The sequence below is a fragment of the Hyla sarda genome, chromosome 1 (assembly GCF_029499605.1).
Source record: "Hyla sarda isolate aHylSar1 chromosome 1, aHylSar1.hap1, whole genome shotgun sequence".
NCBI lineage: Eukaryota > Metazoa > Chordata > Amphibia > Anura > Hylidae > Hyla > Hyla sarda.
In genome coordinates, this window is record NC_079189.1 from 3,917,538 (window position 1) to 3,943,656 (window position 26,119).

The window sequence follows — 26,119 nt, forward strand, 5'->3', positions numbered from 1 at the left end:
TAGAAGACAGACCAGAAGGAAAGTCAGGATGATAAAGGAAAGAACGCAGAGGGGAAGAAGGAGAAAACAGTTTACATTTCACACAGCAATACCCCCAAACGTACTCCGAGAATGTCATGGCGCCCAGTAGAGGGGGGAGAGAGACAGTAGATGCCGGAGAGGACCAAAGAAGTGTTTTAGGGTTCTTATCTATTTGTATATATTTATAGACTTTTTCTGTATTGTTTTTAATGATGACTTGGTTTATGAGTGAACAATATATTTAGGCAGCAGGTGAGGAGGTTTCTTACCTTTTGGTATTTATATCGTCCTCTCGCTCCTGTATACAGACCGGAGATCTGCCGCCATCACATCAACCTTCCCTATTCCATGTTTTTGCCCTTCATTGCTGGATATTGGGGAGGTTTTGTCTAGTTGCCCATAGCAACCAATCAGATCACTTCTTTCACATTTGAAAAGGCCTCTGAAAAATGAAACGATCTGATTGGTTGCTATGGGGAACTTTTCCTCTTCTCAGCTTTTGATAAATCTCCCCCATTGTTCTTAAATTTTGTATTCAATAAACGGAAGAATTTTTTATTTAGACTTTTGCGTTCTGGACGTTTTTCTTTCACTTTCTGCCCATGGAGACGTTCTCTGGTCTTGTGCACAGGTGCAGTGAGCTGAATATCTCTTCAATGCGCCATCATGGGAGTTGTCTCCAGGGAGCTGTGTGATGGCGGCCATGTTGGCAGAGACTCTGAAGAGTTCAGGGATGGACTGGCAGGACAGTGTGAGGTGACCAGATGCTTCTTCCTCGCTGATCTGGACATTGTCTGGGGAGTATGGAAAGTGGTCGCACTAAGTCCTGCAGGTGGCGCTAGATGTAGCTGTATGTACGTGCGGCCGGCACCGAGCTCACATAACATACGACATGTCTGGCGAGTCGCGCATATGCACCAACCCATTTCAGTATGGAATTACATCAATGGGACACAAGATGGCGGTATAGGACAGGAGTTGAAGGGAGATGTCCACATAACAATCTAAGTCAATCCCCAGCTATAGGCTGCTGGCTGCCCTAATAACAGTAGAGGGGGCTAAAATGGGAGACGCGGGGCCCAGTTTGTTACTATAGCTTCCTGTCTGGTGGAGTCTATTGTAGAAAGAGCGAAAGGGAAAGTCCCCAGCTAACTGGGTATAGCACAGCTGGGGGCGGTGTAATGGCGGGAGAGCTGACACCCCAGTGATAATAGGGAGATGACTGCCGGCTGTGCACGTGGAGAAGCCCTATATAACAGAGAGTCCGGCCGGGATATGTAGGGAGACCCCTAGTGGACTTACGGCCAGGACATGTAGGGAGACCCCTAGTGGACTTACGGCCAGGACATGTAGGGAGACCCCTAGTGGACATTTTTTCAAAATGAAAATACACATAGAAATAAAAAAATTTTTTTTAAATACATGAAATTAGAAAGTTGTTTGGAATACAGTAATATACAAAATATCAAAGGTTTTTCGATGACAGGTACTCTTTAATTCTCACAACAGAACCTAGAAACATCACACTTTACAGTTACCTGAGATCTCATATTTCCATTCTTCATATTATTATATATTTATGATTATTTAATTTGCCTATCAGTCTCCCGTGTGAATTCTCTTATGTGCTGAAAATTGGAATTTAGTTTCAAAACGTTTCCCACATTCAGAACACGAATATGGCTTCTCTATTGTGTGCATTCTCTCATGTACAACAAGGGTTGATTTTTGTGAAAAGTTTTTCCCACATTCTGAACATGAATATGGCTTCTCTCCTGTGTGAACTCTCTCATGATTTGAAAGATGTATTTGACTTTTGAAACATTTCCCACAATCTGAACATGAATATTGCTTTTTTTCTTTGTGCGTTCTTTCATGTATACCAAGATTTCCTTTACTTTTACAACATTTCCCACATTCAGAACATAAATATGGCTTTGTTTCTGTGTGACTTCTTTCATGCCTAACAAGAATTACTTTACTTGTAAAACGTTTTCCACATTCTGAACATGAATATGGCTTCTCTCCTGCGTGACTTCTCTCATGCGTAACAAGAAATACTTTACTTGTAAAACGTTTTCCACATTCTGAACATGAATACGGCTTCTCTCCTGCGTGACTTCTCTCATGTAGAACAAGCTCTGATTTAGTTATAAAACATTTACCACATTCAGAACATAAATACGACTTCTCTCCTGTGTGAATTCTTTCATGTACAACAAGGTTTGATTTCTGTTTAAAACATTTACCACATTCTGAACATGAATATGGCTTCTCCGCTGTGTGAATTCTTTCATGTATGACAAGGTTTGTGAAACCTTTCCCATGTTTCTGCTCTGTCCTTGTGGTAACAATGTGTGGTTGGTCAGGAGAAGGTTCCTCATGATCAGGTGGATTATTATAGGATAGATCTGGATGGACATTAGGGGTAAGGAGGTCTTCTCCTGAGGAGCGCTCCATCATATCTTCATATTCTCCTTTATCATTCAAGAATAATAAGTTTCCCTCAGAATTCTTACAGGGATTTTCTGTTGGGATAAAAAATTATGGGAAATGTATAAAATATTAGGTTGAAAACACACATGAAGTTTTGATGCAGTTTTTGATGGTCACCTGACCCCAGAAGAGAGTACAGAGAAAAGGAGATGATTCCCCCCCCCCCTTTATAGTTTCTAGGAAAGAGGAGGTAACATTGGCCCCAAATTCTTATCACTAGTCCAACTTCTATATCCAGAACTGAGAACTCGAGTTAGATCATCCATTTATGCTGCTAGTGACCAATTTTATTTATCATTAGTGATATTTCTGCTCAGTGAGACCATTTTTGGCTCTTTTGCCCCCTGGGGTCTCCCCTTTCTGTTCCCCTTAGACACAATGGGCAGGGAGCTGGTTGTCTGCTGTTGTAGCCCATCTGTACTGAGGAGCGGTGAGTTGTGGGTTGGGACATGTTAGGTGGACCCCAGCGTTGTGTTTGGTTGCACTTTCCTGACTATGCTCCGCCTCTTCCTGAGAACGATTCCTGACATCCTCCTCTGACCCTTTAGGTGACAAGTTCTTTCTGTCCACAGGATCCCCTTTCCCTGGATGTTTTTCCTCCATGGCCCCATTCATGGTCGACTCCACACAACTGCACAAGGTTGGCAGAGACATCCGGGCCCCAATGACCGGACCTCACTCCAAGTCCTCACATCACTGGATTGTCCCAGAAAATGAGGATTCACACTGAGACCGATCCCCAGAAAACTCATCCCTGGATTTTATGTTCCAGAGTCAGAAGTCTCATGTCCGTACGGGGGAGATCAGATCATGGGGGCCGAGATCTAATAAAGGGGCCGTATACTGTACAGTCATGGCCGTAAATGTTGGCACCCCTTAAATTTTTCTAGAAAATGAAGTATTTCTCACAGAAAAGGATTGCAGTAACACATGTTTTGCTATACACATGTTTATTCCCTTTGTGTGTAGTGGAACTAAACAAAAAAAAGGGAGGAAAAAAAAGCAAATTGGACATAATGTCACCAAACTCCAGAAATGGGCTGGACAAAATTATTGGCACCCTTTCAAAATTGTGGAAAAATAAGATAGTTTTGGGGCGTGGCTAAGCGCCGGACATGAGCGGTCGCACAGACCTGTAGCTCCCGCTCCAGCTCCCGTGTTTCTCAGTATCCTGACCTGATCCTGCCCCTATCTACGGTCCGGACCCGCTCTCAAGCATCGGGGATGCCTGCCAAGCTGGATCCCTCCCGAAACAAGGGCAGCGCGGCTGCCGAAAAGCTCCGGGAGTTTGCCCGGGACGGGCCTCAAGATGGCGCCTGGGCCGCGCACTCCTCATCAAGCTACCAGGCGGAGTCCTCCCCTCGCAGCCCTGCAGCTACAGAGATAGGAGAGTCGGCCCCGGAGCTCATGCTGCGGGAGGTCTCGGCACAGCTGCTGGTGGCTATAGCCTCTCGCCAGACCTCCCTTACTGGAATGCTGGAGGAGGTGAAAATTGATGTGGGGCTCCGGAGACAGGACATGCAGGCCCTGAGGGAGAGAGTTGCACATACAGAGGGGCGGATATCTACTGTGGAGGATACATTGGCGCCTATCCCTGCCTCCATGACTGACCTGACTTACCAGCTGGAACTATGCAGACAAAAAGCGGATGATTTAGAGAATAGACTGCGCAGACCAATATTCGTATCATTGGCATGCCTGAGAGGTCTGAGGGCTCCACCCCTGGAGCATTTGTGGAGCAGTGGCTGAAGGACTCTTTCAATGATGCGCCATTCTCTATTGCCTTTACTGTTGACAGAGCACAACGTGTCCCTGCTAAACCGCCCCCTCCTGGGGCACCACCACGGCCTCTGTTAGCTCGTATTCTGAACTGTAATGACTGTGATTTGGTTCTGCGGCTGGCGCGGAGGACCCCTGACCTTGCTTATGAAAACGCCAAGATTTCCATATTTCCCGACTTCTCTGCTGACCTGCAGTGACGGCGAGCTGCTTAGCTGCTTTCGTGGAAGTGAAGAGAAGACTGCGGGACCTTGGAATTGCTTACTCTATGGCCTACCCTGCCAGGCTGCCTATTGTGGATGGTGATTGTGCTTTATTCTTCACTGACCCTGGGGAGGCAACTGACTGGGTGCGTCGCCAACGTGGCTCCCCTCACCGCTGAAGTATTATACTGGGCCTGCAGCGTCTGCCTGCGGTGGACTCCTGATCGCCTGGATCTGATGAGCACTTTCCCTCCTCCCTGATTCCATCTCCCCTTACTCCCTTGGATGGGTTCAGTTAAAAAGAGGGTGTTGGTCTTTTCTCATATCCGTAGACATAACCCACAAATAGTGTGTCTTCAAGAGACCCATTTGATACTGGATAACCTGAGGGTGTTTGGTAAAGCGTGGATTCAATGGGCTGCCCATTCCGGTCATTCTACCTATTCTAGAGGGGTCTCCTTGTTGGTCCACAGGTCGTTACGGTGGGAAGTGGATCAGTTACGGGTAGATTCTTTGGGTCGCTATGTGTTTGTACATGCTTTCATTAATAATACTACTTTTGTTTTACTAGGTATCTATAATCCCCCTCCGGCCACATTGGAGGTGCTACATCAGGTGGTCACCTTTGCTGCTGGATTTCCTCACGCTTGGGTGGTATGCCTGGGTGATTATAATCTAGCTCCTGACCTCGCGATAGATCGCTTTCATGTGTCACCCCCCACTGTCTCCGACTCCCTCCCCTACTCCGTTGACCTCCTTCCTGTCTGAGGTAGATTGGCTTGATATTTTCAGATGTAAATTTCCTTGTCTCAGGCAATGTTCATGTTTTTCCATTGGGAGTAACTCCCTTTCACGTATTGATTTAGCGTGTTGTAATCCTCTTTTCTATGCATTGGTAACACATATCTCTGTTGAGACTCGTGCTATCTCTGATCCCTCTCCTTTTTTGGTGGAGATATCGCTGTCCCAGGAGACCTATGTTTGGAGATGGAAGGTGCATCCCTTCTGGTTGCAACTGATTGGTCCTCATGATAGGATACCCGACCAGCTCGAGACATTTCTACAGCTTAATCAACCCACGGGCACTGCAGCAGTGCTGTGGGAGACGCTTAAGGCCTACCTGGGGGGCTGTTTGAATTCCTCCATGTCCTATATCAAAAGAGAGACGACCCTTAGGGAGACGGAGTTAGCCCGCACCTGTTCCGACCTGGAGACTGCGTATGTTGCTGACCCCACAGAGACCAATAAGCGTGCCTGGCTCACCACTGAGCCGTAAATTATTCTTTTCCAAACAATTCTATTCTGAACATGGCAATCAGTCCAGTAAGTTATTGGCGCACCTGGTCAAACAGAACCTAGCTGCCCCTCCGATCCTTAGGATTGCTTCTGCCTCTGGTCAGGTGCTGGTGGATAATGTGCAGATTGCTCAGCATTTTGCCCAATTTTATTCCTCACTTTTTATGCCTGTCAGGGGCGGTACTCCCCTGAGGAGTTAACCGCCTATTTGGATACTATTAAGTTCCCGGTGCTGTCCTCTGACTCCGTCTCCCTGCTAGACTCTCCTATTACTGTGGAGGAAATATCCGATGCTTTGGGGGATTTGCAGTGTGGGAAGGCCCCTGGCCCTGATGCCCTGCCAGTGGAAGTTTACTCTCGCTATGCTACTCTGCTTCTCACCCCTTTGAAATGTATGTATGACGCTGCTTTTGAGACAGGCTGCCTACCTGATTCTCTCTATGACGCCAATACAGTTGTCCTTTTGAAGCCCGATAAGGACCCTCTGGAATGTGGCTCTTATAGGCCCATTTCTTTGGTTAATGTAGACTATAAGATCCTTACTAAAATACTAGCTAATAGGTTAAATAAGGTCATTTTATCCATTATTCACGGGGACCAAACTGGCTTCATGCCTGGTAAGTCTACCTCAGAGAATATCCGGAGGGTAAAGGTCGCAGTTCGAATTGGGGGGGGGGGGGGGGCATTGGATGAGGATTGGGCCCTGGCCTTGCTTGACGCGGCTAAGGCCTTCGACTCTGTAGAATGGACCTACCTTAGGTAAGTCCTGGCTCATTTCGGGTTTGGCCCTCGATTTATTAAATGGGTTTCTATCTTATACTCATCTGCCCAGGCCCGAGTGCTTGTTAATGGCCTCTCCTCTGACCAATTTCTTTTGAGTAGGGGGACTTGCCAGGGGTGCTTTTGCAGTGGCGGTAGAGCCCCTGGCCCTTCTCCTCCGTCAGGATCCTTTTGTATTCTGGCATTGTTATCGATGGGAGGGAAGATTGTCTCGGTCTCTATGCCGATGATATGGTTCTGTTTATGTCTCGGCCTAGTGTAACTCTTCCCCATGCTATCTCAGTAATTGACCGATTTGGTGATTTCTCAGGCCTTCGCATTAACTGGGCGAAGTTGGCCTATAAGCCTCTCCGGCAGCGACCTGGCCCCTCCACCCTCTGTGGCCTAGATTTTGTTTCCCACTTCAAATATTTGGGTATAGTCATCAATAGGGACCCCCTCTTAGATCTTCAGGTTCATGTCCTCCCCCATTTGTCCTATGTTAAAGCTAAGTTTCGTGTCTGGGGGGCTCTGCCCTTAGCAGTCCCTGGTAGAATTAACCTGGTGAAGATGATTGTCCTTCCTAAACTCCTTTATGTGCTTGAACACTCTTCTAATCCAGTACCCATGAGCTTTTTTAAATCCCTTGACTCTTTCCTCCCGACCTTTACTTGGGGTGCAGGCAGATCCAAATTGAAACTCTCCACTCTGCAGCGCCCTAAGGATTTGGGGGGGTCTGCTTTGCCAGACTTTAAGGGGTATTATTTGGCCGGTCAGTTGCGATACCTCTGACACTGGGTCCTCCCTGACTCCCCACCTCATGCGGAACTTCACCTTGCCTCCTTTTTAGGACTCCCCTCTCGATGTGCCTTCTTGGAAGGTGCCCCCCCCCCACACTAGGAGGCTCCTTCCTCTCCTCAAACTAGCATTGCAGGTGTGGCGTCAGTCATAATTGTATGCCTCCTTTACTGACATCAAAGATGACCTTCCCCTCTGGGGTAATCCCCACTTTCCCCATTTGACGGACTCCCTGGACCCCCCTTTTTGGGTAGCACAGGGGGTGACTCAGTTGGGTGACCTGTTTCAGCAGGACATTTTGAAGTCGTTTGTGCAACTCCAAACTGACTTTGGGATTCCCCGGGAGGGTTTTTACCGGTACCTGCAGCTCCGACATGCCCTGTCTCCCCAGTTCCCCTCACCACGGTCTCCCATCTCCACCTATCCCCTCATAGGGGTCCTCCGGTCCCAGGGACCACAGGGTTTAATCTCCTTACTTTATACTCCCCTCACTAGAGCTAAAATGGCCCACTACTGACCTGGCGGAGGCTTATTGGAAGGCATGCGTCCCTTTGCTCACCACGGAGGATTGGTCAGAGATGGTGTCTTCTCATTTGACAATCTCTCCGGCGGGTAACAATAAACTAATCCAACTGTACATTATTCATCATTGCTATCTCACTCCGGTGCGACTTTATAGAATGGGGCGGGTGCCTTCCGTTGCCTGCCACAGGTGTCACTCTCCTAGAGCTGATTTCTGGCATATGATGTGGCAATGTCCCTCCCTTCAGGCGTATTGGCAGAGTATAGTGGATTTCTTGACCTCTCTCATTTCCCTCCCTGTCCCGTTGGATCCCCTGATTTGTCTCTTTAGTTTGCTCTCTGAGGAAGCATGGCAACACCATCTGAGAATATTCCTACGTGAGTCGTTATTCCTGGCTCGGAAAGCGATGGCCTTGTGCTGGATAGACCCCCATCCACCCTCTCTCTCGCAGTGGCGACAATTAGTTAATGCCATTCTCCCCTATGAACAGCTAGACATAGGAAAAGCCCTGACAAATGTCATAATGTGTGGGGCACTTGGTGTGGCTCTCCCCTTACCAGATACTCTCCCTCAGCTTTTACCTCTTTAATGTCTTCGGGGGCTTTGGGCTCTCCCTTTTTAATTCCTGTTGATTTCTCTCTACCTGCTGTGGTGTCATTGTCCCCCCTGTTCTCCCTCACTTATATCTTTCTTAGTCTCGTGTCTCTTTTCTTGGTTTTTCCTTTCATTGCCATATCTTCCGCTCTATTGCGGGGCAGCAGCTGGTATGTCCTCCATTCCCAACCTGCATCTTCCCGGATCGGATTTATAGTCTGGGGCTATGCCCCCTGTGGTACAAGGGCATGAGGTTGTGCTTTATGTTTTTCAGTTTTAAGGTTGGGTTATTTCTGTTTGTAATGCTCTACATGATTGGTACCGTGTGACATTTGTTTTCCTGTGTATTTGTATCACCGATATTATTCTCCTGTCGTGCAAGTGTCCTCTCTGTAGAGCTGTTGTGTATTCTTTTATTCAAACTTCAATAAAACGAGTTTAAAAAAAAAAAAAGCGTTTCAAGCATGTGATGCTCCTATAAACTCACCTAAGGTAAGTAACAACAGGTGTGGGCAATATAAAAAATCACACCTGAAAGCAGATAAAAAGGAGAGAAGTTCACTTAGTCTTTGAATTGTGTGTCTGTGTGTGTCACACTAAGCATGGACAACAGAAAGAGGAGAAGAGAACTGTCTGAGGACTTGAGAATCAAAATTGTGAAAAAAATATCAACAATCTCAGGTTACAAGTCCATCTCCAGAGATCTAGATTTGCCTTTGTCCACAGTGCACAACATTATCAAGAAGTTTACAACCCATGGTACTGTAGCTAATCTCCCTGGGCGTGGACAGAAGAGAAAAATTGATGAAAGGCGTCAACGCAGGATAGTCCGGATAGTGGATAAGCAGCCCCAAACAAGTTCCAAAGATATTCAAGCTGTCCTCCAGGCTCAGAGAGCATCAGTGTCAGCGCGAACTATCCGTCAACATTTAAATGAAATGAAACGCTATGGAGGAGACCCAGGAAGACCCCACTATGGAGGAGACCCAGGAGGACCCCACTATGGAGGAGACCCAGGAGGACCCCACTGATGACACAGACATAAAAAAGCAAGACTACATTTTGCCAAAATGAACTTGAGTAACCAAAATCCTTCTGGGAAAACGTTTTGTGGACAGATGAGACCAAGATAGAGCTTTTTGGTAAAGCCCTTCATTCTACTGTTTACCGAAAACGGAATGAGGCCTACAAAGAAAAGAACACAGTACCTACAGTGAGATATGGTGGAGGTCAATGTTTTGGGTTGTTTTGCTGCCTCTGGCACTGGGGGCCTTGAATGTGTATAAGACATCATGAAATCTGAGGATTACCAATGGATTTTGGGTCGCACTGTACAGCCCAGTGTCAGAAAGCTGGGTTTGCGTCCGAGATCTTTGGTCTTCCAGCAGGACAATGACCCCAAACATAAATCAAAAAGCCCCCAGAAATGGACGGCAACAAAACACTGGAGAGTTCTGAAGTCGCAGCAATGAGTCCAGATCTAAATCCCATTGATCACCTGTGGAGAGATCTTAAAATTGGTTGGGAAAAGGCGCCGTCCAATAAGAGACCGGGAGCAGTTTGTAAAGGAAGAGTTGTCCAATACTCCGGCTGAGATGTGTAAGAAGCTTATTGATGGTTATAGGAAGTGACTGATTTCAGTTATTTTTTCCAAAGGGTGTGCAACCAAATATTAAGTTAAGGGTGCCAATAATTGTGTCCAGACCATTTTTGTAGTTTGGTGACATTATGTCCAATTTGCTTTTTTCCCTCCCTTTTTTGGTTTAGTTCCAATACACACAAAGGGAATAAACATGTGTATAGCAAAACATGTGTTACTGCAATCCTTTCCTGTGAGGAATACTTCCTTTTCTAGAAAAATTTCAGGGGGGACAACATTTACGGCCAGGACTTTATTGTGGGACCATATACTGTATGTACAACGTACATGGCATAATAAGAAAACACTGGCCATTATTACACCAAGCCCTTCCTAATGTTAATGAATTTAAAGACCCATTTATGCCATGCTTCAGAAGACCAAGGAATTTGAGAGACCGTTTGGTACGAGCTGACATAGGCAGTGCCAATACACATTCCACTCAAACTCTGTTAAAACCCCGTAAAAATGGCACGTTCCCATGCCTCCATTGTATACAGTGTAACAGCATAATAAAAGGAGATCGCACACACCACCCCAGATCTGGAGAGTCAATTCCTCTTAAAGGATTTTTTACCTGTGATACTAATTTTGTGATTTATTTATTGAAGTGTCCATGCGGCCTAGCATATGTAGGTGAAACAACCCAAAAAATTCGCGACCGTATCTCACAACACAAATCTACCATCAGACGGAAAAACCTACTACTACCTGTTCCTCACCACTTTGATACACACAATCACACTCCATCACAGCTTAGATTCCAGGTATTAGAACAGATTCATAGAAATAGGAGAGGTGGTAACAGAAGTAGGCTGTTGAAGTTGAGGGAAGCATATTGGATACATAGACTACAGACACTGGAACCGCATGGGCTCAACCGGGAATATGACATTACTAATATGTAGAGTGTCTTTACCTGACTACGCTGTAACATGCTGATGATATACCCTTTTTTTCCCCCAGGTGCGCTGAGGATACTATCTCCGGACCAATGCTGTGGGGGCCCACCTATTCTCGTATCCTTTCAGACATTTTATTATCCCCTTAACCCTAGTCGGTTATCTGCCATTCTGTTGATCCTTCTCATGTTTGCTTCTCTTTTTCGTTTTTCCCATTAAATGCACCTTTCACACCTCTATACTTTTTCTTACATTACTCTTTGATCCCACATTTTCCCTATTTCATCACACATAATCCTCTACGTATATATCCCCCCTTATGGCTACCCCTTCCTCTATTCATCAGCCCTTTTTCATTTATAACGCCTTGTTCCCATATATCATTCTATTACACTTAGTTCATTACACCCCTTTTTTTCTGTGTCTTACACCCTTGACACTGATCCTGTTCAGCACACATAATTCTTTATCTATATCCTCCTATATGGCTGTCCCTCTCTATATTCATTAGTTCTTTCCTATTTATAACACCCTTTTTCCATTACATCACTTTAATACACTCAGTTTAACACACTCTCATTCATTCTGACACATTTCCTGTACTGTGGAATGCTGTTTGCGTTCCACGACGTCACTTCCGGTTTCCATGTTCATCTATCTCTATGGGTGGAACGCATTTGCGTTCCACAGCCCGAATCACATGACACACCGCACTTCCGGTTTCACAACCGACGGTGGCTCTGGAACTACAGGCACTACAGGTAACCAAATTTCACCATCTCTCATCCCTTGCCCTTATAGACCATTCACATATACTCCTACAGATATGTCCAATTCAGCATTTGTCTATTTTTGACTGAGTCATACATGGACAAACCGGAAGTGACATCACTTCCTTATCACATTTAAACATCTCCCCTTCCACCTCAGTTTCCTGATGCCTCCAGCGACCATAGGTTGCACTTCAGACTACCTCCACACACGGCTATACGCCGGCTCTTTACTCTGACCTCCACAGCAATCCGGGTAAGTCTCCATAAGAACCATAAGGTTATATCCGCTCTACATGGCATATTCTATACCATGTTATACCCATATACATATGATAACATACCTTGCAGACTGTATACTGATGTTATACCCCGATTACGGTTTTTCACCCACATACTTTGTACATTGTTATACTCGTTTGTACATATTACATAGGATCTTGTAAATTTTATACCTATGACATACCCTGTTTATGGTGCTTCATTCACCTTTAGGACGGATACTTGATCCTATCCACAACTTTGTCATGTTTTAAGTAACATTTTAGGAGACTTGTCACTGTATCATTAGGTACCAGTTCGTTGCAAATTAATGATTCCAGTAGTTACTACTGAGATTGATTGGATTCGAGTCGGCCTGCACTTGGATATTACTGTACTATTATGTTTTCCTTTCTTTTCCTTAACCATTATGTTACTAGGTATTCTGTTTACCTTTTTTCCCCCTTTTTTTGACACCTCTTGTTTGTATAATTTATAGATCTGATGAAGGTCCAGGTAGGACCGAAACGTCATACTGTTTAACTATTGGATTGCTAATAAAATCTAAATCTACTTCACCGTGAGAAGTGGTGTGCGAAGTTTTTTCTTTTTTATATATCTGTATGTACAACCTCCATATATTGTGGGGCCATATACTGTATATATACAACCTCCATATATTGTGGGGCCATATACTGTATATACAACCTCCATATATTGTGGGGCCATATACTGTATATACAACCTCCATATATTGTGGGGCCATATACTGTATATATACAACCTCCATATATTGTGGGGCCATATACTGTATATATACAACCTCCATATATTGTGGGGACCATATACTGTATATATACAACCTCCATATATTGTGGGGCCATATACTGTATATATACAACCTCCATATATTGTGGGGCCATATACTGTATATATACAACCTCCATATATTGTGGGGACCATATACTGTATATACACAACCTCCATGTATTGTGGGGCCATTTACTGTATATACACAACCTCCATATATTGTGGGGCCATATACTGTATATATACACAACCTCCATGTATTGTGGGGACCATATACTGTATATACAACCTCCATGTATTGTGGGGCCATATACTGTATATACAACCTCCATGTATTGTGGGGCCATATACTGTATATACAACCTCCATATATTGTGGGGTCATATACTGTATATACACAACCTCCATGTATTGTGGGGCCATATACTGTATATACAACCTCCATATATTGTGGGGCCATATACTGTATATATACACAACCTCCATATATTGTGGGGCCATATACTGTATATATACACAACCTCCATATATTGTGGGGCCATATACTGTATATATACACAACCTCCATATATTGTGGGGCCATATACTGTATATACAACCTCCATATATTGTGGGGGCCATATACTGTATATACAACCTCCATATAGTGTGAATCTGTAGAGAAAAGAAAAGAAAGGACCGACGGGGGCGTGGTTTGGCCGCTGCACTGAATGGCCGCGTGAGTGAGTAGCTCCGTTAGAGGCACCGGTAAAAGCTGATACAACTGCCCGCCAGCGACTGTTACTGCGGCTTACTGGATCATAGATCCGAGATGGCGACTTGGGGCAGGACCAGGACCGATAAACAGAGAGAAGTGAAGTCCTTAAAGCACTTTTTTCAGCCGGACAAGTCGGGGAAGCGGCGAAATAAAGATGGCGCCGGAGCGTCTTCTCCCTCACTGACTGAGCGGGACCCGCTGGCGATTACTGCCCAACGCCATGAAGCGGACGCAGCACATCTCCCAAAACAACAAAGGCTCAAGGTAGGATACGATATGCCCTCCTCTAGAGCCCCTAAGTCTTGTGAACTGCCGAGAATCCATAGCTCACCTGTGTCCCTGGGGGAAGCGGACGCCCGAGATCCAGACATGGCGGATGACACATTGCCCCTATCCCTCTCTGCCTCACTGCAGGATGGGGCAGACAGCAGCGGCAGCGGCCGGGATTGTATCCCTAGAGATAATAAAGGGCACTCGCCCCAAATTAGCCCTATTAAGCAGAAGCCCAGAATGGACTTGGACGGGGGCTGTGCAGATAGTGAGAGAGGAGACAACAGGGCAGAGGGGGCCGAAAGAGAGTCCGACATCTTTGCAGCATATCAAACCTCTGACAAGACAGTGTCTGAGTCAACATTGAAGGACATGCTGTTACTGCTGCGTTCATCCATCCATAAGGACTTTACCATGCTACTGCAACCAGTCCGAGCTTCCCTACAAGTAATGGACACTAAGATCCTCCATGTAGAAAACAAAATGGGGTCTTTTGCTCAGGCTCATAACGAGCTAGTTGATGCTCACAACGTCTTGGACGATAAAATGGAAGCAGTACAGGCTAAACTAGTGGATGCTGAAGATAGAAACAGAAGAAATAATGTAAAGTTCCGTGGCATCCCGGAATCAATTCCTGGCTCCCAGCTTTCTCAATACATTAAAGAGTTAACCCACTCCCTACTGCCTGATCTAGATGGCTATGAATATAGCATCGACCGAGCGCATAGGATACCTAAGCCTAGGAATCTACCTGACGATGTCCCCAGGGATGTGCTCGCTAGATTTACTTTCTATAATACTAAAGATATGCTACTGAGATTCTCCAGAAAACACAAATCTATGCCTGAACCATATGAGGACATCCTGATGTTTGCAGACCTGTCGACGGCCACATTGCAAGCAAGAAGAGACTTTAACCCTTTGACACTGGAACTGCGCAGACTAGGCATCCCCTATAGATTCCTCGCCAAAGTCCTGGTTCTGAGACAGAATAAAATGTTTGCACTAAATTCTGTAGCAGAGGGAATGAAGACCCTCCTAACCTGGGGCCTAGCAGCCAGAGACCCTCCAGAGCCCTCTCCAGATTTGGCTCAGAGGAACCGATCAGAACCGGCTTGACAGATGAGATGGTAATATTTGTGACTCCACTCTGAAATTACTACTGGTGCCTTGGATGTGACTTGGCATTTGTGACTGTTCTGTTTTTCATTTGACTTCTATTCTATTTTTGCTCCATGTTACCCCATTTGAAGTGTACACCCATTGGCGGTACACTGTGTTGATACTTTCTTATTATTTGAGTCATATTATACACTACTTCACTAGTGTTAGTACCTGGAACTACTTAGCTACGGGGAACCTGTTGTTATAGGCTTCAAGTTGTATGTATATTTATATACTTGTTTATTTTATCGTTCTATTCATCTTTTCCTCCCGTGTCCCTCCCCCCCCTACCCCCTCTCTGATATATATATATCGCAGCCGCCATGAGTGTGGAGGTATTTTCCCTAAATGTAAACGGGCTAAATAGCCCCCCTAAACGTAATTTTATGTGGCGAGAGTTGACACGAGCCAAGGCAGACATAGCCTGTATACAAGAGACTCATGTAGGTGACAAAAATCCCCCTTCTCTGACTCATAAGAAATATCCCACTGTCATATGCTCTTCTTTTAAGAAAAAGAAGAGGGGGGTCATGATAGCATTTAGTGATAGGATTGCACTAACTATAGAGAAACAGATTATTGACCCCCAAAGTAGATATATCATTGTGGTATGCCTTATAAACAATGTTCAGTACACGCTGGTCAATCTGTATGCCCCAAATGTACGCCAGAACCGCTTTTTAGAGAAAGTCTTCAGGAAGGTGAGCACCGTGAGGAGGGGAGCGTTGATGGTGTGTGGGGACTTTAACGCTGTGGCAAACCCTGGCTTGGACCTCTCAGCGTTATCAGGTCACAGATCTTTTTATTTGACAAAGACAATTATTGAGAATGATCTATTTGATATCTGGCGCATTCAACACGCAACTGAACGAGATTATACCTACTGTTCACCTAGATTTCACACATATTCCAGGATAGATTTAATCTTAGTTGACAGGGGTATGATAACTAAAGTACGGGACACCAACATTGGAGTACCCACGTGGTCGGATCATGCGCCTGTCAGTCTGACCATCCACTGCAATCGAGACATGCACAGTGACTTTGTATGGAGAGCCAATTGCCACATAATAGCGCACACAGACCATTCATTGACGATAGGAAAACAAATGGAGGAATACTTTCAGCTTAATGCTACTGAGGATGTGACTCCAGCTACAATCTGGCAGGCACACAAAGCGGTGATGAGAGGCTCTTTTATCCAGCTGGGTGCCACCCTGAAAAGGCGTAGACAACAAGATATGACTGAAGCCCTCAACAATATTGCCACTTTGGAGGCCTTACAGAAAAATCAATACGATCGAACTATAGACACCCGACACAGTAAATTGCTACTTTTTGACTATGAAAAGGCCCTTACTAAATCTAAACTGAAGTTCTATTCCCAGGATAACAAACTGGGAGCATTTCTGGCGAGGAAACTGAAAGCGACTCTGATTAAACAACGCATTGCTACACTTCAACACCACAAACATAAAACCCCTCAAATGACACCAAGAGATATTGCCAATGCCTTTAGTGATTATTATACAGAACTGTATAACCTTAAGGAAGATCCTCTATGCCCACAACCGTCTCAATTGGCTATTAATACCTTCCTCTCCTCTCTCCATCTGCCTAAATTAGACCCGGAATCCCTCACCGACTTAAACGCTGCTATCACCCCTCAGGAAATTAGGTTGGCAGTTCGCTCCCTCCCTTCACATAAAGCCCCTGGCCCGGATGGACTCCCAAATGAATATTATAAACGATTTCTCCCTACACTCCTGCCCCATTTACACTTAGTTTTAAATATAGCTATGTCTACAGGTTCCTTTCCTCCTGACATGTTAGAGGCCCTAATCACAACTATCCCAAAACCAGGCAAGGATAGAGAAATAGTTTCTAATTACCGCCCAATCTCACTATTAAATAGTGACGTCAAAATTTATGCTAAAGTGCTCGCTGCGAGACTGCAAGTGCTCTTGCCCACCATTCTACACACGGACCAAGTGGGCTTCACGCTAGGCAGGCAAGCACCGGATAACACTCGCAAAGTTATATCATTACTTCAGCATTGTGAAGTTTATAAAATTCCCTCGTTTTTTTTGGCATTAGACGCTGAAAAGGCCTTTGACAGGGTGAACTGGCAATATACATTTTCGGCACTTGAGAGTTTTGGATTCTCTGGACCGATATTATTAGCAATAAAGGCCCTTTACTCTAACCCCGTGGCAAGAGTTTTTACTAATGGAGCACTTTCCCGCCGGTTCACCCTGTCAAACGGCACGCGTCAGGGCTGCCCCCTGTCGCCCCTAATTTTCCTATTGTCTATCGAACCACTAGCGCAGGCTATCCGCCTAAACACAGATATTATGGGAGTACAAATTAAAGCAACTGAACACAAGCTTGCACTCTTTGCAGATGACATACTCCTCTCACTTACTAATGTCCAAAAATCTTTACCAGCACTGTTCCAAACTATTCACGCGTTTAGCCAAATTTCATACTACAAATTGAACGTAGCCAAATCACAGATCCTCCCCGTGGGCCTTCCACAGTTGCTGTTATCCTCCTTACAGAACACATTTACACTAGACTGGCAAGACACATCCATCACTTACTTGGGCATACAACTTACTCATCCGCCCTCACGCATGTTTCACACTAACTTTTTACCACTACTACAGTCACTGTCCATGTCTATGCAAACTTATGCGAAAGCCATTCTGTCATGGTTTGGGAGGATGGCGTCCTTCAAGATGCTATTACTTCCCAAACTTCTATATTTATTTAGGACTCTCCCCATACACGTACCTACCTCCTTCTTTAAAGACATCAATAAATTGATAAACAGCTTTGTTTGGCAGGATAAACGTCCGAGAATTCAGAAAAGAGTCATGACACATCATAAGCTCTCTGGGGGACTAGGCTTACCTCACATAGAGGACTACTACAAAGCGTGCATATTAGACTAAATACAGTATTGGTGGAAACCTACACCAGATAAGACATGGATATCTCTGGAACAGCAGTGCAACCCAGAGTACTCATTGAAATCGAGATTGATAGCCATTGCAGCTAACAAATCGGTTCCAAAGTCCTACTTATCTGCAGTGTCGGTGTCAGAATCTATCTGGAAAAAGGGGGCAACCCCACGGGGCTTATAGATGGCCGCTCACCTTGAGATCTATGCAAAAAAGCATATCACCCATGATATAATCTGGGTACTGTAGTGCGAGTCGCTGCTATGCCGATGGGTTGCAGGAGGAAACAAGTCGTCCTGGGAGTCTATATTAGAAGTAGAGCAGGAAAAAACCCTCAGGTATGGCGCTGCAGACTCTTGTAGACAAATGAGGCGGATGCCAAAGGTAATAGGAAAGTCCTCAGCGGGACATTTTATTAAAAAAAACAATAAAATGGACAAGATTACGCGTTTCGGGAGGATCCCTCCCTTCCTCAGATCAGGATCATATATTGTGGGGCCATATACTGTATATATACAACCTCCATATATTGCGGGGCCATATAGTGTATATATACAACCTCCATATATTGCGGGGCCATATAGTGTATATATACAACCTCCATATATTGCGGGGCCATATAGTGTATATATACAACCTCCATATATTGCGGGGCCATATAGTGTATATATACAACCTCCATATATTGTGGGGCCATATAGTGTATATATACAACCTCCATATATTGTGGGGCCATATAGTGTATATATACAACCTCCATATATTGTGGGGCCATATACTGTATATATACAACCTCCATATATTGTGGGGCCATATACTGTATATATACAACCTCCATATATTGTGGGGCCATATACTGTATATATACAACCTCCATATATTGGGGGCCTGAGGAGGAGAAGTCACCAGGGGGAGCTATGTAAGGGAAGACTGAGTCTCTTAAGGGAAGTGACAGGGGCCTGAAGGGTTAATGTAATGTAGATCTAAGGCTGCTTTCACACTATGAGCATTCATCCGTTATTAAAGGGGTACTCCGGTGAAAACCTTTTTTCTTTTAAATCAACTGGTGGCAGAAAGTTAAACATATTTGTAAATTACTTCTATTAAACAATCTTAATCCTTCCTGTACTTATTAGCTGCTGAATACTACAGAGGAAATTATTTTCTTTTTGGAATGCTCTCTGATGACATCACGACCACAGTTCTCTCTGCTGACGTTATTATAATAATAATAACACTCTATTTATTGTTGTCCTTTGTGGGATTTGTTGTCCTTATAGAAATACTTTTCATTCATAGTACTACAGGGATATATGTATATAGAAGCGCTGGGGGGGGCAGACATATAGCGTTATCTGCCCCCCCCCTCCCCCCCCCCCCCCCGGCACTTCTATACACATATGCCGGCACTGCACTATGCATGAAAAGTATTTCTATCAGCAGCATCGGGCGGCCAATGCTAGAATACTTTTCACATATAGCCTGCAGTGTCATAGGTATATAGAAGCGCTGCAAGGCTACATTATACATGCGCTGCGGGGGTATATATTTAATGCGCCAGCGGGGGTCATATCTAATGAGCTGCTGGGGGGCTAGATATATAGGCTATATGTCTTGCCCCCCCCCACAGCACTTTTAATATAGAAATGGCCCCCCTGCTAGTCACAATGTTCATTTTTAAATCTCCCTCTGAGAGCCCTGATTGGCTATTCGGTACCGACCATTCAGGGCTCCCCGCGGGGGATTCAAAAATGAAAGTTAAAACACACTGCTACATCGCAGGGTTGCGGAACATGCCGCCCGCTCCCCTGCTTAACTTCAGATCGAATCGGGTCTCAGAAGTGAAACCCTGTGCGATGAATCCCTCAGCCCCTGTACTACAACCCCCATCATGGAACAGACTCTGTTCCATGATGGGGGTAGTAGTACAAAAACTAATGTAGCCTCCCCAGCTGTCTGCAGACTCCCGCAGCCGGGGAACGACTACTCCCATCATGGAATCAAGTATGTTCCATGATGGGAGTAGTAGTCCCTCAGCACTGCAGGAGTCTGCTGATGTCACCTCTTCTGAGCATGCTCAGTAAAAATAACGTCTGTTATAATAACGGGCATTAAAGGGTGTATTTACTAACGTCCTGCCGGCCATAGACTTCAATGTTAAAATAACGTCCGTTAATTTATCCATTTCTTGTGACAGAAAACAAATGAGTGCATGTTCCGTTACTTCTTCCGTCACAACTAACGTCCGTTATCCATGAAGGACTATAACGGGTCATAACGGATAATCAAAATATCCCATAGACTTGAATGGGATTTTGTAACGGATCTTTAAACGGATGAATTTTATAGTGTGAAAGCCGCCTAAGGTGGAGCCTCCCCTGAAGACACCTCTGAATTCCCTGTGTAATCCATTACTACATACCTGGGACAACACCTCCTGGAAATATTACATACCTGGGACAACACCTCCTGGAAATATTACATACCTGGGACAACACCTCCTGGAAATATTACATACCTGGGACAACACCTCCTGGGATTATTACATACCTGGGACAACACCTTCTGGAATTATTACATACCTGGGACAACACCTCCTGGAAATATTACATACCTGGGACAACACCTCCTGGAAATATTACATACCTGGGACAACACCTCCTGGAAATATTACATACCTGGGACAACACCTCCTGGGATTATTACATACCTGGGACAACACCTTCTGGAATTATTACATACCTGGGACAACACCTCCTGGAAATATTACATACCTGGGACAACACCTCCTGGAATTATCACATACCCGGGACAACACTTCGTGGAATTATCACATACCTGGGACAACACCTCCTGGAATTATTACATACCCGGGACAACACTTTGTGGAATTATTACATACCCGGGACAACACCTCGTGGAATTGTCACACGCCCGGGACAACACCTCCTGGAATTGTCACACGCCCGGGACAACACCTCCTGGAATTGTCACACGCCCGGGACAACACCTCCTGGAATTGTCACACGCCCGGGACAACACCTCCTGGAATTGTCACACGCCCGGGACAACACCTCCTGGAATTGTTACACGCCCGGGACAACACCTCCTGGAATTGTTCCACGCCCGGGACAACACCTCGTGGAATTATTACATACCTGGGACAACACCTCCTGGAATTATTACATACCCGGGACAACACCTCCTGGAATTATTACATACCCGGGACAACACCTCCTGGAATTATTACACACCCGGGACAACACCTCCTGGAATTATTACATACTTGGGACAACACCTCCTGGAATTATTACACACCCGGGACAACACAAGTCACATGTGAGTTGCTGTATAAAGCAGCACTTTAAACTACATACCCACTGATAAATAGATATTGGAATTTGTGTGCATTGCGGCTTTTTTTTAAACATTATTTTATTTTTTATTTTTGCTCGTCAACTTCGGTCAGGGTGCCCTGTGAAAAAGTGCCCCGAGCCGAAAAAGGTTGGGAAACACTGGCATACAGGACTTAGTCAGTAACAGTATGATGGTAATATAAATGGTGATAATATTCCTCCTTGTATACTGGTATTATTGGTAATATTGGTCTCAGTATACAGGATTTGGTCAGTAACAGTATGATGGTAATATAAATGGTGATAATATTCCTCCTTGTATACTGGTATTATTGGTAATATTGGTCTCAGTATACAGGATTTGGTTAGTAACAGTATGATGGTAATATAAATGGTGATAATATTCCTCCTTGTATACTGGTATTATTGGTAATATTGGTCTCAGTATACAGGATTTGGTCAGTACAGTATGATAGTAATATGTATGGTGATAATATTCCTCCTTGTATACTGGTATTATTGGTAATATTGGTCTCAGTATACAGGATTTGGTCAGTAACAGTATGATGGTAATATGTATGGTGATAATATTCCCCCTTGTATACTGGTATTATTGGTAATATTGGTCTCAGTATACAGGATTTGGTCAGTAACAGTATGATGGTAATATAAATGGTGATAATATTCCTCCTTGTATACTAGTAATATTGGTAATATTGGTCAGTATACAGGATTTGGTCAGTAACAGTATGATGGTAATATAAATGGTGATAATATTCCTCCTTGTATACTGATATTATTGGTAATATTGGTCAGTATACAAGATTTGGTCAGTAACAGTATGATGGTAATATGTATGGTGATAATATTCCTCCTTGTATACTGGTATTATTGGTAATATTGGTCTCAGTATACAGGATTTGGTCAGTAACAGTATGATGGTAATATGTATGGTGATAATATTCCTCCTTGTATACTGGTATTATTGGTAATATTGGTCAGTATACAGGATTTGGTCAGTAACAGTATGATGGTAATATGTATGGTGATAATATTCCTCCTTGTATACTGGTATTATTGGTAATATTGGTCAGTATACAGGATTTGGTCAGTAACAGTATGATGGTAATATGTATGGTGATAATATTCCTCCTTGTATACTGGTATTATTGGTAATATTGGTCAGTATACAGGATTTGCTCAGTAACAGTATGATGGTAATATGTATAGTGATAATATTCCTCCCTGTATACTGGTATTATTGGTAATATTGGTCTCAGTATATAGGATTTGGTCAGTAACAGTATGATGGTAATATAAATGGTGATAATATTCCTCCTTTTATAGCGCCATTATTGTTAATATCAAGTATAGATGACTTGGTCAGTTACAGTATGATGGTAATATGTATGGTGATAATATTCCTCCTTGTATACTGATATTATTGGTAATATTGGTCAGTATACAGGATTTGGTCAGTAACAGTATGATGGTAATATGTATGGTGATAATATTCCTCCTTTTATAGCGCCATTATTGTTTATATCAGTCTAAGTATAGAGGACTTGGTCAGTTACAGTGTGATGGTAATATTTCCTTTCCTCCCATACTATTGTTACTTGGTAAATGTATGACTTATATAGACATATTCAGTATTATAATGCATGGACAATTGACACATATATAAATTGCTCCAGCATAGTGAAATACAGTAGCAATTTATTTCTTCTAAATTTATATCGAAGAAATAAAAAAAAATTATATATTATACCGATGGCTGACGCGATGCTGTGGGGCTGCTCTGCAATTATTTCCAGGGCTGGTTTTAATCCCCAGTCCGGCCCTGTCGGGACAACACCTCCTGGAATTAATACACACCCGGGACAACACCTCCTGGAATTATTACACACCCGGGACAACACCTCCTGGAATTATTACACACCCGGGACAACACCTCCTGGAATTATTACACACCTGGGACAACACCTCCTGGAATTATTACACACCTGGGACAACACCTCCTGGAATTATTACATACCCGGGACAACACCTCCTGGAATTATTACATACCTGGGGTAACACCTCCTGGAATTATTACATACGTGGGGTAACACCTGCTGGAATTATTACATACCTGGGGTAACACCTCTTGGAATTATTACATACCTGGGGTAACACCTCCTGGGATTATTACATACCTGGGGTAACACCTCTTGGAATTTCCTCCTTCACTTCCCTCATACACGGGTGATGGCCCCTCATCCTCTCTTCTTCATCCTCCACTTTATTATTAGTCAGATCTCCCCCCTGATGTGACATATAGAACAATTCACTACAATACAGCAGACAGGAGGAGCAACAGAGACCCCCAAAATCTACCCCCACATCTATGACTGCAGGACCCCCCTATAGAGATATAGGATCAGCCTCATCTACCTGATGCTTCTCTGGGACATTTCCCTCTGGACAGTCCTGGGAATACAGAGGACGGGGACACCTCTCTGGCCCCAAATCCGTCTCCTCTTCTGGATCAATTTTAACCTCAACCTTAATATCCATCAGATCTTCACCCTAAAAAAGATAGGAAGAAAATTGATCTTGGGGCAATCACTTTATGGTCATATTTTGGGGAGACTTTAGCGCGATCTACCTGACAATTTTCCGGGACATTTCCCTCTGGACAGTCCTGGGAATACAGAGGGCGGGGACACCTCTCGGGTGGATTTCTATCAATGACTCCATCTGTAGGGAACACACAGGGAATGAATACATCAGTGATGAATAGATTATTCCATGTGATGATCAGATGATGGGTGTAGTAGTATCTAGGAGACCCTCCACCAATAAAAGTCTCCCCCTCCTTACACTGCTGATCGGCCCCGAAATCCGTCTCCTCTTCTGGTTCATCTTTAACCTCAACCTTAATATAATTCTGATTTTCAATCTGAAAAAACAAGAAAAAATTAAAAAGAACTTTACCTCAATCATTTTATGGTCATATTTTTGGGAAACTTTAGGGTCATCTACCTTATGGTTTTCTAGGACATTTCCCTCTGGACAGTCCTGGGAATACAGAGGACGGGGACACCTCTCGGGTGGATTTCTATCAATGACTCCATCTGTAGGGAACACACAGGGAATGAATACATCAGCTCCTGTATATCCATCTATATATATCATACACTTCTCACCTCTAGGTTATTTATCAGGCCTCAATAACAATATTCTGCCCCTCCCCCACTTTCTGATAAAACATCAGATAATCCAGTCGGACCCGCAGTGAAATCCCAGGCCTGGAGCTGCTGGTCCCTACAGAGACTCGGCTGTCACTCCTTCCTCAGGGGAATCCATTGTCAGCAGGGGGAGGAGACACAGACATTTCGGTAATAAATGGGTCATCTGGGGTAGAAATCTGGTCTCTAATCCCTTATTAGAGGATTCTATATGTCCACAGAGGGAACGCACAGTTGCGGCTTCGTCTTCTATCAAACTTTCTGTAGTGAGAAGTAACAACTTGGGCAGAGAAACGCAGAAAAGAGACATGAGAGAAAAGAGAGACATGAGAGAAGAAGAGCGAGGCGCGAGAGAAGAAGAAGAGCGAGGCGCGAGAGAAGAAGAAGAGCGAGGCGCGAGAGAAGAAGAAGAGCGGGGCGCGAGAGAAGAAGAAGAGCGGGGCGCGAGAGAAGAAGAAGAGCGGGGCGCGAGAGAAGAAGAAGAGCGGGGCGCGAGAGAAGAAGAAGAGCGGGGCGCGAGAGAAGAAGAAGAGCGGGGCGCGAGAGAAGAAGAAGAGCGGGGCGCGAGAGAAGAAGAAGAGCGGGGCGCGAGAGAAGAAGAAGAGCGGGGCGCGAGAGAAGACGAGCGGGGCGCGAGAGAGAAGACGAGCGGGGCGCGAGAGAGAAGACGAGCGGGGCGCGAGAGAGAAGACGAGCGGGGCGCGGGAGAGAAGACGAGCGGGGCGCGAGAGAGAAGACGAGCGGGGCGCGAGAGAGAAGACGAGCGGGGCGCGAGAGAGAAGACGAGCGGGGCGCGAGAGAGAAGACGAGCGGGGCGCGAGAGAGAAGACGAGCGGGGCGCGAGAGAGAAGAGCGAGGCACGAGAGAGAAGAGCGAGGCACGAGAGAGAAGAGCGAGGCACGAGAGAGAAGAGCCCAGACACGAGAGAAGAAGAGCCCAGACACGAGAGAGAAGAGCCGAGACACGAGAGAAGAAGAGCGAGGCACGAGAGAAGAAGAGCGAGGCACGAGAGAAGAAGAGCGAGGCACGAGAGAAGAAGAGCGAGGCACGAGAGAGAAGAGCGAGGCACGAGAGAGAAGAGCGAGGCACGAGAGAAGAAGAGCGAGGCACGAGAGAGAAGAGCGAGGCACGAGAGAAGACGAGCGGGGCGCGAGAGAGAAGAAGAGCGAGGCACGAGAGAAGAAGAGCGAGGCACGAGAGAAGAAGAGCGAGGCACGAGAGAAGAAGAGCGAGGCACGAGAGAGAAGAGCGAGGCACGAGAGAGAAGAGCGAGGCACGAGAGAGAAGAGCGAGGCACGAGAGAGAAGACGAGCGAGGCACGAGAGAGAAGAGCGAGGCACGAGAGAAGACTGTCTGAAGCAATGATTCCCTTTTCGCTGTTATTTCCCTGTACACTGCATATAGTGTATAAGAAGAGACTTTGTTGGTCCCCAGTACAGTCCTCTCCAGCGTCCCATACAAATGAATGGAGCAGAAGTCGTCTACAGCACGAGCTCTCTCTAATAGTCGGGGCCCGTTCTGG

General features: G+C 44.9%; 2 protein-coding genes across 3 annotated transcripts in view; both read right to left on the bottom strand.

The window, feature by feature from the left end:
• Positions 1-26,119, bottom strand: part of LOC130306231 (uncharacterized) — an 870,792-nt gene that overhangs the window by 800,014 nt on the left and 44,659 nt on the right. Inside the window, exons 7-8 of the mRNA XM_056552075.1 lie at positions 24,392-24,483; positions 24,230-24,308 (exon numbers count right to left, since the gene is read on the bottom strand). Coding sequence (XP_056408050.1) covers positions 24,230-24,308; positions 24,392-24,483 — 171 coding nt within the window. The remainder of the gene's footprint in view (positions 1-24,229; positions 24,309-24,391; positions 24,484-26,119) is intronic.
• LOC130288502 (gastrula zinc finger protein XlCGF17.1-like) lies at positions 1,442-23,922 on the bottom strand. 2 transcript variants are annotated; one of them, XM_056537439.1, is made up of 2 exons: positions 23,801-23,922; positions 1,442-2,549 (listed from the first exon to the last, which is right to left on the bottom strand). In XM_056537439.1, the coding sequence occupies exon 2, from the start codon at positions 2,482-2,484 to the stop codon at positions 1,621-1,623; it is 864 nt and encodes a 287-aa protein (XP_056393414.1). In that variant the 5' UTR covers positions 2,485-2,549; positions 23,801-23,922; the 3' UTR covers positions 1,442-1,620. The 2 variants fall into 2 exon arrangements, with proteins under 2 accessions (XP_056393414.1, XP_056393422.1); XM_056537447.1 differs by lacking the exon at positions 23,801-23,922 and adding an exon at positions 18,204-18,296.

Coding starts and splice junctions, on each gene's coding strand:
- LOC130288502 (XM_056537439.1), bottom strand. CDS start 2,484: ATGATGGAGCGCTCCTCAGGAGAAGACCTCCTTACCCCTAATGTCCAT.